Source organism: Homalodisca vitripennis, chromosome 1 (assembly GCF_021130785.1).
Source record: "Homalodisca vitripennis isolate AUS2020 chromosome 1, UT_GWSS_2.1, whole genome shotgun sequence".
Taxonomy (NCBI): domain Eukaryota; kingdom Metazoa; phylum Arthropoda; class Insecta; order Hemiptera; family Cicadellidae; genus Homalodisca; species Homalodisca vitripennis.
Genome location: NC_060207.1, coordinates 70,342,062 through 70,356,714, shown reverse-complemented (window position 1 = coordinate 70,356,714; position 14,653 = coordinate 70,342,062). Strand labels below are relative to the sequence as shown.

General features: G+C 34.0%; 1 protein-coding gene across 5 annotated transcripts in view; it reads right to left on the bottom strand.

The window, feature by feature from the left end:
- Positions 1 to 1,007: 1,007 nt before the first annotated feature.
- LOC124364050 (bestrophin-2) overlaps positions 1,008 to 14,653 on the bottom strand; it is a 147,950-nt gene continuing 134,304 nt past the window's right edge. For all 5 annotated transcript variants that reach the window (XM_046819260.1, XM_046819263.1, XM_046819258.1 and 2 more), the window contains 3 exons: positions 12,850 to 13,147; positions 5,357 to 5,601; positions 1,008 to 3,130 (listed from right to left, as the gene is read on the bottom strand). In XM_046819260.1, the coding sequence (XP_046675216.1) occupies positions 2,678 to 3,130; positions 5,357 to 5,601; positions 12,850 to 13,147 (996 nt within the window). In that variant the 3' untranslated portion in view covers positions 1,008 to 2,677. The remainder of the gene's footprint in view (positions 3,131 to 5,356; positions 5,602 to 12,849; positions 13,148 to 14,653) is intronic.

The following is a 14,653-nucleotide window of genomic DNA, read 5'->3' as shown; positions in this document are numbered from 1 at the left end:
TGGGGTTAACATAATATATTCAATGTCTGACTGAGCGTTAGCAAAGTTCATCACTCATGGAAGCTGAAAATATTTACTTCTGTCTGTCTGTCCACATTATATCTCAGAAACTAATTGAGCTGTAGACTTAAAATTTAGTATGGAGTTTCATTTCTATGTAGGCAAGATTAGGTTTGATCATGGTGCACATCTGTTCATAGGATTTAAACTGAGTGTTGTCGAATCTCATCACCCAGAGAGATATCTTGAGAATGAATTAAATTATACTGAGAATTTGAGATAAAACTTAATTTCTACATATACAAGATTGAATTAGTTGATGTTGCATGTCACTCTATAAGAACTGACTGAGCATTAGTGAAGCCAATTATTCAGGAGAATACCGCTATATGTAACTATATACTTCAAATTTGGATTAAACTTAATTTTCTACATAGGTAAAATAAATTTTTTTGTATGCATATCTCTGGGATTTGAGTGAGTGTAAGGGGAGCCTATTACTCAAGAGAATATCTTAAGATTGAACTGAGCTATAGGCTTAAAGTTTGGATTATCTACACAGGCAAGATCGATGCCCCTTCAGTGTTGTCTCTCATCTGGACAGGATGCTATCAAGGATGTGACCATTGCCTTCAACCAGTGGATGGGGGAAGTCCGGGGGACAGCAGTCATCCTGGCATGATTACAGGTAACCTTTATCACTGTTTGGTGGTAGTTATGTCAAGGCAGCTTTACAGACAATGGGATGAACAGGATAACTATGTACAGGATGTAGACTCAAAACTAAGCAAATCCTGTTATGTGACCATGTTCTGCCGTACTTATACCTTGTATAGTTCACTATCCAATTTCTCAGTATAAATGCTAATATGCTACTTTTCACATATGGACACTTAAGTAAAGGTAATGTTAGAATAAAGTGAGACTACTGAAGAAAGTCTTAGAAGAAGCATTGTATTAGAGTATTTGTTGTATATTGGTAAAAAAAGGATTAAAAAACAACAATATTCAGTTTTATGATTTGTTTATTAAAATTAATTTATTATCCTAATTAACAAAACCTGATGAAGCCTAAGCCTAGCTTGACATCAGCATTTCACCTAATTTGAGCACCAACGTCTCAGCAAATGTACAAGTCACATTATGATTTTAATTACAATGGTATTACAATAGAGCCAGTAATGGCATATATCAATAGGATCGTTATGTTTATCTATAATCGAATATTTATATACATTATTGTAAGTCTTAAAAACACTCTGCGAGGTCCCTACATATTCTGACAGACACTCAGGCACTGATACGCTATCATGGCACAAGGGTCGCTAGCACATACACAGACGTAACCAAAAAATAAACTTTCACAACTTATATTATTTCTTTGAATTAAAATAAAAGAGAAAGCATCAGTATCTAAAATGAATAAAATTTACAATCAGTATGTACAAATTGCAGTGTTTATAAATTAAACAGTTACAAAATACCACCATAGTTAAACTAATGCATTACTCTTTCTGATGAAAAACAAAAATTACATTATGCATACTCTCAGTAAAATATTACAGGGAAATTAAACATTTTATTTTTATTTTCATCCAAGCTGCTGAAACTTTACAATATTATTGTGAAGTAGTTTTGTAACACAATAACAAAAATTATTAGTAAAAAATATGATAAAACAATGGAAACCGTCAATTAAGTTTATTGTACACAGATAAATTAACTTTAAAAATATAACATATAAAAATAAACTAGAAATAACATACATAATATTAAGTTCATAACTTTTTCTGTACATAATACTTCATATCATAATTTAAACCATAATAATTGTGAATAAAAATCTTATTTGGGTCCTAGTTGCTAGTGAAAAAATTAGATAAAGTTATGTAACACAATTAATTTAGTACAGTATCAACAAAACAGTAGTTTAACAATAACCAATTTCTAGAAACAATAAAATATAACTATTTACATTATATAACATATTTGTCGCTCTGAGAAACATCACAAGTCAGCACTTAGCTGGAAGTTATTACCATTAGTTCTATTTACAATATAAAACACATTTTTTTAGTGTTACAAATAATGATAATTTTGCAAAAAGTTGTGCAAAATTAGCATATTTTGTGTGATTCTTCACCTAGATTAACACCAGTTAGATAAATTGTTTATTTAATACATAAAATCTCTTTGAACAATAAAAATTACTAAATGGGAAATAATGATTATGACCATTGGCATTAAGATAGAAAGGAAGTTTTCAAATTTTAGAAAATATAATTCTTAATATAATTCCATTACAAACAATAAAGTGATTTTAATCTATAAAAAGGAAGGTAGTATGCTGCATACTCAGGTCAAATACATATCACAGAACATTTATTATATCTTTAAAATAACTATGATCCATACTTAAAAACACATATCGACAAATGCAAACCATATCTATATACCAGTCAAATAAAAAAACCAACATTACATTCAATCCAAATCTAAATCTGATAAAAGTCAGTGGATAAAAATATATTTCTGTCTAAAAATTAAATAAACTCTACGGTTCTGTAATGTCTTTACTCAATCACATTTTTACTTCATTGATCCTCCATCTTCACAAGTAACATTATCATCTCGCACAGCCTTGTTTAAAAAAATAAAATAAAGTTAATTAAAAGTATCATACATAGACTTCACCCCGTTTTGGCTGGGACGTGTTGCTGGTCTTGCGACTCCTGTCTTCACTAGACACGCTGCCGCTGCTGCTGCTCCCGCCTACGTTCGTGATGGTAACCTCTTCGCTAGGTGGAGGAGCTGGGGACGCTGGTGGGGGCGACGTAACGTCTGTCAGCACGAGTGGCGTGTGCGCGAAGATGGGTGTGTGAGGTGCAGACGACGGGTTAATACCCAGTGTGGTCAACATCGGGTTGGTCATGGAGACAGTGGTGAAAGTGACAGGACTCACAGCCATCGTGATCGGGTGCTGACTGGTTGTGAGAACAGTTGCAGTTCCCATCCCTGCGGTGTTCAGGGAGTTGGCCAACACTGCCTGCGCCAGTGCCGTTGCTCCTGGCGTGTTTGACGTGATGGTGTTCTGATGACTGTCCATTTCCTGTATTGGAGACAGGACAACCTGAAAAAATACAACACTCAGATTGACTCTGTTAAGTTGCTCAATAAGCTAACTGCAGTTTATTTATTTGTGTTGGAGCCTTATAAACATGAAATTCAAACACATTGTTTCAGTATAATATGTTCTCACCATAGGGAGACTGTTGCCTCCCACATATGTTCTCAGCTCTTTTCATTCTACTATCATGAAGTAGGTGAGACTGTTGCCTCCCACAAATGTTATAAGCTCTTTTCATTCTTCTATCATGAAGTACAGTATATGTTGTCTGGTCCAAATTGTTGGTAAGTTCTACTAGAGTGTATGACATCGATATTTCATTTAAAAACATGTTTAATATAAAACTATCTCACACTAAAGGGGTGGTCGTGGAAAGGCAAGTTTCAAGTGTACAAATAAAAACCATCTTCCTCAGTCCATTCCTAAAAACCTAACCTTCATCTGGAAAAGATTATTCCAAGGATGCATCAATGATTTAACAAAAGCCTCCCTCAAAATATTCTTATAACTGAACACTCAACACTCAGCCCAGATTTAATACCAATTTTGGAAGTCTAGAAGGACTCTTTTAGAATGGATTGTATTCAGTTATTTTGTTTTGCATAACATCAATTTCAAATCTAATCCTTAATGCAGAAGAGTTTTTTTAAAAAGTAAAAACTATAGCAGATAAACTTCAATCTTATCAAAACAATATACAGTTTTACTGCACTATCTTGAATGAAATAGTAAAGTTTTATAGAATTTTTGTTTGCTATAGGGATATTTGTAAACTACTCATAGATAATGACACAAAGGCATATACGAGTAAGTTAGCATTTACTACAAAATTGGAAATTAGTCGTTACCAGTAAAGTGAAAAGACTTCAGTTGACAATGAAATTGTTTTTAGTCCAAATTATATTTGTTTTAAAATAGTGGCTTATTCAGGATTTGATATTGGAGGCCCAAACCCATCTACTCATATTTTATAGCTGGTTAGAGCAATCTCATATTTTTTGTATTTTATATTAGATACAGGTTGTTTGGAAAATGTAGGCCAAAACCTTGATAAATTGTGAAACGGATTTAATTAAAAGTTTCTTCTATCAGGTTATCCTCCCTTTACAATGCACATACTAGTACATGCATGACGCTATGTTCCTATCTACTTTGTTGATTTACAACATAAACTAACTAGCATATTTACTTTTCCTAATCTCATGAGAGATTATCGTCTGTTAAGGATATCACTGAATTGAATTCCAGCTGTAATAAAAATTCCCAACTTATCACATACAAGGTACATTAATTAAGCAGGCTATGGATAGTGGCAGATTTAAATTTCATTCTACATTTTTCTCTGATATTAGTAAACATTCTTACAATAAAAAAAAATGAACTGTGATCGAGGTTCTATTTTGATCATAGGATTGAGTTTAAATAAGTAATGGAAATATATCACTCCTTAATCAATATTAGGGTCCCCCCAAATGTTTCTCCTTAATACACCACTGTTTAGAGATAAACAGATGTGAGTAAATGATTAAAATCTAATAACCCAAATGTATGCTAGATACAGCCTTTATTGGCAGTGTAGAAACTGTCCTTCACTCTCACTATTTGGCATCTAGATATAATAATTAAAATATTATGTATCAAATAATAATGAAAATATCTATAAGTAGAAGTTCTGGAAGAAGGCATTCACACACCTATATAAATTAAATTATGTTGTTCATCGTATACGTAACTGGAAAGTCACAGATTGACGGTTGTTCCAAGAGTCCGAAAGTTTACTAATTGCTGGAGTCAAGTCTGTTTATTATTAACCTTGAGCACAGATGATCACTCAAAAAATTATAAATGAGTGACCATTTACTATCAATCACATGGCTCAGTGACCTTAAATAGTCTAAAAATATGTTAGTAACAGAATATTTATGGTTCTTTTGCATTATTAATAGGGATTAGGACTTTTGATAAAATTATGAGCCAAATACAGTAACCAACGAAGGAGACTAATTTTGGAGATATCTATGTTTTTTTACTCAGTAGCCTTTTAAATTAATTAATGACCTTCTTAAGAATCCAGAAGATAAAAGTATGAAGGGACAGTACAATAATTTACAATTTGTACAGTCATGTAGTCAGTTACTGGTAAAATACAGGCCTGTAGCATTGACTCCCAGCTATATAACAAAAAAGATACTGAATGAATTATAGAGAGTCATTGAGAGTTGACATTACCTGGACAGCAACTGGCATGGTTTCGGTATATGGTATGGTATTGTGAGCCACCAGAGCACCTGCCAGAGAGTTGGGACTAACTGATCCTGTGGAACTGTTAGAGCCGTTGTTGTTGGTCTGATTGTTATTGTTGTGGTTCATCTGCGCCAGACGGTTCTCTCTGTCGACCACTTCTTTGGTAACATCAGGTGTTGGGATCCTTGGACGGTTCTTCATCAGTATGGACCCATTCATTTTTTGAGGTCCTAGAATACACAAATCATGGGCTGTTAAACTGTGATCTAGCTAAAAGAGAATTAAGTGTGTTTACATTAATATATAATTCTACTCATTAAATTGTCTTATCCCATCAGCGAAGTAATAGTGCCTTAATGTGTGACATTCACTTATGTATTATTGCTTGACGATTAATGATTAATGATTAGTGAATGCATTGATTAGTCAATTAACTCTGTCAATAATTAAAAGGAGCTATAAAATATGTGTTGTATAATATTTGTACAAACTGGCACCTGTTAATTAAACTCTGTCAATAATTAAAGAGCTATAAAATATGTGTTATATAATATTTGTACAAACTGGCACCTGTTAATTACCTTATGGTTGTATTGTAAAACTGTATTTTAAAAATACAACCTCAGAATACAAAATGTCTGTTCAACATATCAACCACTGATACTTGATGTACTGACTCAAATCCTTTTCCAAAATCCTTTTTCATTTCTAAATCAATCAGTCTTTGTGCAGAAGTGCAGTGAAATACAACTCTAGTTTTGAAATATCCAGTTTTGGTTTAGTAAACAATTCAGAAGTACTGGTCATGAAAGGAACTTTGATTGAAGTAGGTTATACAGTATTCATGAAATGGCAACTATTAAGGTTAATTTAAGGCAACAAAATTAATGAACAAAGCGATGATCAAAGATAAGCTAAGTATTTACCTTATTAGATAACATCAATAATATTGATGTAATTGAGGAGGTTCCAAGCAAAAGCAAACATGTCCATAAAAATAAAAAATTTGAGTTAGCAGCTTGATTTGAAATCATGAACATCATTGCTATCACTCCATTCACTTTTATTCATTCAAAAAAAAATATATGTCCTATTTAAAATAAACACTGAAATATGCAGGTTCAGAACAAAGAAACACATGTCCCCACTTAGTTCCAAGCAGACACAAACATGGCCCTCTAGCCAATGGGAAGGCTCCATCTGATCATGTGATCAGCAATATTATGATTTTTATTTTCAGTTACCTGCTATTTGGGTTTGAGGTTATAATTCCAGTGTTTGTATTGCACAGTCTATCAATAATTTGCAATAGTATTAATGGTGTTTTTATGTATCAAGTTATGGAAAATATGGATGACAATGGTTTAGTCAGAATTGGTGATGCTAATCAAGGCTCAAGAAAGAAACCAAAGACAGCAAGTGTAAGGACATTAGCTAAGTTTTAAAACGACATGGTGCCCCTCTTGGTTGTCGTGTTTTTCCAACCTTGTAAACATTTGAACAAAGGTGTGAAATGTGCTCTAGTGAGACCTAAAGATGCTTTGAACACAAGACAAGTCCTTTATAAGGAAGCAGAAAAGAACAAACAAGATGGAATCATTGCCAGCTGGGTAAGTCTAAATAACATTAAACGAAAGAGACCTAGGCCTACCTCAATTAGCTCAAAGAAACACAACTTTACTGTGAAGTATAATATAATTTTCTGTAACTGGAAAGATAATACCTGTGTGCAAAAAGTTTTTTATGCATATCACCCTTTTAAAAGCAACCCGCTTGCACAACATTGCTCTGAAGATAAAAAAATGGAGAAACTATAACAGACAAGGAGAGGTGGCGATAGGTGCAGCCAAAAGTGTGAGCCCAAAAAACAGGCTCTGAGGTTATTTTTATGCAACCTGAGAGGAAGAGAGAGCCATTACAATCGAAAGAAGTCGAAGAGAATATACCTGCAATCAGATTTAAACAAGGCAAAATTGCGCGTTATATACAATGCCACAGTGTCAAAGGATCTAACAGTTTCGAAAAGCATGTTTAGCAGAGTTTTTAATGAGTTCAATATAGGGTTTAGACAAAAGACAATAGACAATAGACAATATTCTTTATTAACATATTCTTCAAGAACAGTTTTGCGTCAAATATAACATGTGGAATAAATTCATAAAAATGTACATTGTCAAGTGATTAAACATGATTTGAATCAAGAACAAAAACTCATCAAGAGAATAAAATGGATGTTTTTTTTAGCCAGTTGCCAAGCCGTTGTCTCAGGTGCTGGTCATCTGTCCCCTTCACTGCTGCTGGAAGATGGTTCCAAAGCTTGGATCCCATGTAGCTTGGCTTCTCTTCATATTTGGTCAGGCGGTGTGTACAGGGAGGCAGTAGTTTGTTGCATGTCGGGTGTTGTATGTGTGCAGTTGTGATCCAGTCTTGAGTGGATTCAGAGTCTTTGTTCTAGCATATGTTATGGTCTCAAGTATGTACAAATTCACTATAGTTAGGATTTTGAGCTCCTTGAACTTTTCCCTACATGATTCTCTATGATAGATCACAAAGTGCCCTTATAGCTCTCTTTTGTTGAATAAGTACACGTTGCACATTTGTCTTGGATGAGTTTCCCCAGACCAATAGCCCATATCGAAGATGCGTCTCAAAAAGAGAGTAGTAGGCTATTTTGGCAGTGTTGAGATCACTAATGGTCTTAATTAGATCCCCTGCCACAGATGTATGCTGCACTTGCTATGAACTAGATCTTAAAATCAAATCAGAAAAAGCTAAACCTAATGTAGATAAACCAGTCATCACCAAACTTATGTTCGAAAAAAGAATTCACAAAATAAGAGACTAAGTGCTTTTATGAACTCATGAGGGAGAATAGAGATGACGAAGTAACTTTCTGCTTCGACCTACAGCAGGTACAACCTCTCCCCAAAACCCCCATCCAAGAAGCTTTTATAAAAGGCAACTTAGTTTTTTACTGCCTCTGTGTTGTTGGATCAGATGCAAGAGATCCAGTATATTTTATACTTGGACTGAGGAACTAGCTGGACGAGGGGCAACCGAGGTATCCTCAGCTATTTTACATTTTCTAATTTCAGAGGCAAAAAAAAGTTTGTCTGAAAATGTGCACACAATAAGACTGTTTTGTGATGGGTGTCCAGGACAAAACAAAAATAACCCCTTGATCCACACTTTGATGTATTTTTCTAGGCACGGAAAGTCATAAACTTAAAAGAGATTAGCATTACATTTCCTGTTAGAGGGCATAGTTTTATGCCCGCTGACCGAGTTTTTGGTAGAGTAGAGAAGTTAATGAGGAAGCAGCCTACCATGAGCACCAAAGAAGATTACTACACTGTCTATCAATCTGTAGGAGAAGTGCGAAACTGGGAGATGAGTGGTCCTTAGTAAACACAAAATGTTTATCTTCAAGATTTAGGAACGTTTGATCATATTTCTGAAAGAAGAGAATTTTCTTAAAGAAGGGAAAGGCGGTAGTGGAAAAAAAACAACTGGCCGTCGTGAAGTTTCCACTGTTAAAGTGAAATCAACTGATCATTTTCAGATTTCAAAGTGATACTGAACAGTTCATTTCCCTGCAGAAGAAGGGTTGGTCATCTACCAAGTGTTTTTCAACCCCTTTAGAGCCTGTTCCACTTGGACATGCTATAAAATCATCTAAGAAGAAGGACGTTGAATCGTTGCTGAAGTTAATGTACGGTGACGAATGGAAAAACAATACTAACTTGTCTTGGTACAAGATAATTCTTGAGGAGACACCGGAAAGTCATGAAATTGAAGGTGACGAGGAAGAGTATGAGTGTGACTGCTTGGAAGCCTGATGTGGGACTGCATATCTGAAAATTTTATTATAGCCTACTTTCTAAAATAGTAATTCAACATAATATGTAATAAATTTTGTATACCAATAAAACTAGTATTATTACTATACATTCTATTGTTTACTGAATTTTTAAACCCTAGCAAAAGAAAACATGTCCAATGTAGGTTTATGCAAAAGCAAACATGTCCCTTGTGATCAGTCAAATAAGAACATGTCCATATTTGTATTGCTAATAACGAGCACATTACGTGAAATACATTTGAAATGTGCACGTAATTTGACTCACAAAGTTTAACAACAATCATAACAAATATATACATTTATTGTAATACTGCATAATGTTGTAATACTAGTTTTTTTCCAAATTCCCCCAAAGTTCCATTTGGGTGACATGTTTGCTTTTGCTTGGAACCTCCTCAATTATTACTGTTCAATAGATAAATAAAGAATAAATAGCCTTCAGTTCTTAAACCGCAAGAACAGAAATAACCTCAAAATGGAGTTGGTGTGTGAGACAACTCAAAGCATTAAGGAAATTATCAACATTTATTGGCAGATATCTCTATCTCGAGCTCAATCCTGTTTCATTACACCAATGACAAAAGTTTTATCAGGTGTGTCATTCCTTACCTGAAATGTATTATGATTCAAAGCATGGCTGTATGAGGTCTTCTAAGACACAAGAGAAATACTCTATTTCACAACCAATTCTACATCATCTTATCTTCAGATAAGTTTGTAGCCTCCAAAAAAGGGATTATTGGGAATCCTTAATAACACCAAAATGTCTGCGAGTATCACTGAATCCAAAATTAGCCATTGAGAATGATCCCACTCTTCCAATTCAACAGAAAGCATCATAGAAGAGAAGGTGACATTGCCATATATGGATATGATTCATTCACAAACCCACTCAAAGTACAAACTTTGAAATATTAAGTCGAGAGAGGCTATGTGAGTTTGCCAGGGTGAAGCTAATGGAAAACAATGGCAGCTTCTTGTACATCCTAAAAGTCTACAGACCTCCGGATGGCTCCCTTGACAAGGTGTAGAATTACTCGCAGATGGTTAGAGTCCCTTTCTTCAGCAAACACAGGAATCTGTATAGTGGGTGACTTTAATGTTGAGGGATTGCAAAACCTCAGAGAAAACATAATCACAAAAGAGCACTTAAAAGAATTCCCTTCTCCGCCAAAAGGATTATCAGCGTATCTCGAACTTATATAGATCTGCTCTGCACCATACTAAAACAAGACCTGTTGAACATCGAAAGTTATCAATAGTTGCTTTTCAGATCATAAAAGCTAATTTTGCACCTTCAAGATTCTTTCAAAAGTGAATTGTCACCCAGTCTCCATTCGTCAACATGTCAACTACAATAACCTGCTCAATCTTCAAGAACTCCTTACAAGTTATTCTTGAGAGGAAGTTTTCCTCGTCTACTTTATATAATGACATCTGCTTTAAAACTTACCTGCCCCTACAAGACACTCACAACAGGCTAGTGAAATGCAATCCTCAAAAAATACAACAAAGAAGTTATCGAGTTGAATTAACAAATCGCTCATGCAAGGATTTGTTCCTAAATGAAATGAAAACTTCAAAAGTGTACCCGCTTCACAAAAGGGACAAAGCAAGACTAAGACATCCTAAACTACAGGCCCATTTCTCTGGTCACATCCTTCTCTAAGATCCTTGAGAGAATTGTTCTGAGAAGACTGAGAATCCACCTCTACTTAAATTGTATTGATCTCACATGCTAGCATGGTTTCATTCCCGGTTGATCAACCATCTCAGCCTTAAATGAAGTAATTAACATTTGGTCAACTATATGGATACTGGATGCATGGTCATAGACATGTTTCTGAACCTGAGTTAGACATTTAATTGCCTCAACCATACCTTAATGTTGAAGAGACTGAAATGTCTCAATGTAAAAGAAACAGCCTTAATGTGGTTCAAGAGCTATTTAAATGATTGAATGTAACTGGTTGAACTGAAGAAAACTGTGGGGAGTTTTAGAAGGACCATCACGTCTAAGCTGCTGAAGATGAAGAGGGGTGCACCTCAGGGCTCAGCCTTAGGACCCATCCTCTTCGCATTGTTTATGGAGAATATTCCACACCACCTGGAGGGATTCAGCAGAGCAACCATGTTTGCGGATGACACCTCTCTTTTTGTGAGCAACAACTAGACAGATTACCTATAAGTGGCCATCTATATTTGAATTAACCTAGCCAATTAAGCCCAGGAATAATGCTTCAGAAATGATCTAGTCTTTAATGAGGCACTAACAACATAGCTTGTTTTAGGCCACCTCAAAGAGAGGGTGATTGGGCTGTCAAACATGCTCTATCCTCGGCTAGGCATTAGGGGGTTGTACTTGATGATCAGTATACCCCCTAATATAAGTAAGCATAACAATGCCCTATATTTGAAACTTAAAGTCCTATGTTTGTTTACAATAAAACTTGTCTGGACTATTAGCACAGATAAAAACCACAAGAATATGCTATCATTTGCAATTCACATCCCACCTCAGATATGGTATCACAAATTGGGGAGCTCATAAACCACCATCCGGAAAGTGCTCGTGAAGCAATGAACTTTGGAAGAAATTTCTATACCCCTTAATGTCTCATTGCAAAAGAAATCTCAGAGCATACTAAACAAGTATAACCAGACATCCTAAGTGGACAACTTATAACACAACATTTTAGTACACACACACACACACACACACACACACACACACACACACACACACACACACACACGTGCGCGCGCGCACGCACGCACGTACAGATATATATATATCTTTTTTTTCTGCAGATACTTTAAACATAAAATTCTGTTTTAAGATGTCTTCAGACCTACATGAGTATTCTCTAACATCCTGATATGAGTGTAAAAAACATGTTTGCATAAGAAGTTGTAGAACAAACACTAAGTAGTATATGCAAAATGTATGTTTTCTTCTGTGTATTCCTCAAGTTGAGATCACAAACATGTTCTCTTTCAATACAAGAACTTCATGTTATTTATGTGGGATTAAATATTGTTAGAGAAATGAATATATTCTGATAGTATTTAGGTTCATTTTTGGTACTAATAATACTCATCACTGTGGCCTCAATATACTTCTCTTTTTCTCAGATGTATTATCAATAATAAAGAGAAAACTTAAATTTTCTCAATTATATTTAATATTTTATCTAAAAAAATTTTGCCTGTTGCTATATTGGTAAATCATAAGATACAAAATATTTTAGTTTGAATATTAGTAAATGTTTGCCACAATCAAAAGTTAGACAATATTAGTAAATTTATGTCTTGTAACTACTTTTTGGGCACTTAAAGTTCTACTTTAGGTTCAGCAGTAGACATCTCAATATTTATATTTAGTTATTTGTAATATATATATATATATCACATATAACAATGAACAGTTTTAAACTGAGCATACTGCACTAGTTCTTCGATACTCTGCTTGTTGCTGCTCGCTGGTAACTAATAGTATGTGTTTCTAGCGTCAGCCGCTAGGTGGCACATACATCACAGGATTTCAAACAGACACAACTTATAGTATTGAAAAGTTATCTTTTCAGAGGGATTCAATATCAAGGATATGACTTACCTTGACGTCCTCTATTTTGACGTGTTGACTTAGTTCGCCCAATTAGTCTATCATAGATTGACATCTTGTGGGGGTTCTGAGTTTGTGCAAGAGGCTGTACTGGGCCGTTCTGTCCGCTGACAACTGATATTGGCAGACCACCCTGCTGCTCGGGTGTGGAGTAGACAGAATTGTGACGCTGGCGACCAAACAGCCCCGAGGAGTAGGCAGTCGAGGACGAGCGGATTGAGCCAACACGCTGCATCTGACGCTGGAACCAGTTCTTGCGCCGTTCCACTAGAGGAGTGTCTACACTCTCCTAGACAATTCAGAGATGTTACTATTTCTAAGACTAAGAAATCTAAAGAGTAGTATTTGTATGGATAAAGACAGTTCTGAAAATAAACAGAGGTTTCAAATTCTCTTTTCAGGTATTTTTTCTGTATGGAGGAGTATTTTATTTTGCAAATGGAGGATCAAAATAATATAGTTGATAAAATTGGTGCAGATAAACACTAAAAGTAAACTGAATGCAACTTGCAACTATAATTTATATTATACCTTCTATAATAAGACAACAGAATAACTGATCTTTGAGAACAATACTAATTTTCAGAACCTTGTCGCATATTTTCATTAGATCTACTTCGGACTGTCAGTTGTCCGAAATAGAACTTTAATAGAACTTTTATTTTCTGAAGATTTTACTAAACAGTTTTAATTGAATAAAATAGTAAACATTTTAATTGTTTCTTTTGAATTGTTTTAGAATTGGTACATGCACCCCAAAGAGGTGGGTGGAGGTTTTATATCTGATTAAACTCTTTATGGAAAAATGTGATTTGAACTATTAATGTACTTTAATAACAATTTTATTCCAATATAAAACTTGGTAAAAGTTTTGGTTTATCAAGTTTTGTTAATATTATTTAGAAGTGCAAATATAACTTACGAACTATTTATAGCTATCTAACAAATGTTCTTAAACAATTCTTTTTATTACTAACAGGAGTTTTGGCAAGTCTTGTGAAGAATTTTAAAATGCAAGGCTCAAACAGAAATTTTAAAAATATAAATTCACTGACCAAATATTTCTTTTTAAAGTAGTTTAATGAGTTGTAAATGTAATTTCATTGTTTTACTTAAACTTAAAAGTGATAATAAATTTAAGTTATGAACATGAGACAGTTTAATTAAATACTAAACCTATTAAATAGTTTTTAGTTTATAAGAATAAAAAGTAAATGTGATGAGGTAATGGACAGTAATATATTATGAACCCATAACAGCTTTGATCCCTAGTAATGTGAGTTATAAAAATAATTATTTTAAAATGTAGAACTAAATTATACCAAACTGGTAGTTGAATGTCAGTAATATCATACGGAACTAGTAGACTGTTATAGAGGTATTGAAGGATGTTGGCAACGAAAGGGTTGGTTAAAGTTACTAAGTTTATGAGATAGTACTCTTTAAAATCATATAAATCTACCTGCATATTTTACAGGTACCTCACATTACAAGTACAATAAACTTTTTCATATTTGCTAACTCAAATTAAGTTGAAATTTATGTTATCAAATTTTGATTTATTTAAATAGTACCATAAAAATGTTTTAGTATAATAAAAATTATAATCAATTATGCTGTTCAAAAAATGATCATACTAATTTTATTGTTTGTGCTTTAAAATCATTACAGTATAAATTAACTACATTATTATTATAACTATTTTATATTAATTAGCATTTAGCTTTTAAACAAGTACTAATAAGACATGTGGGGTCTAAAATTGGTATAGTATGTAAGATTTTTCACTATCTAA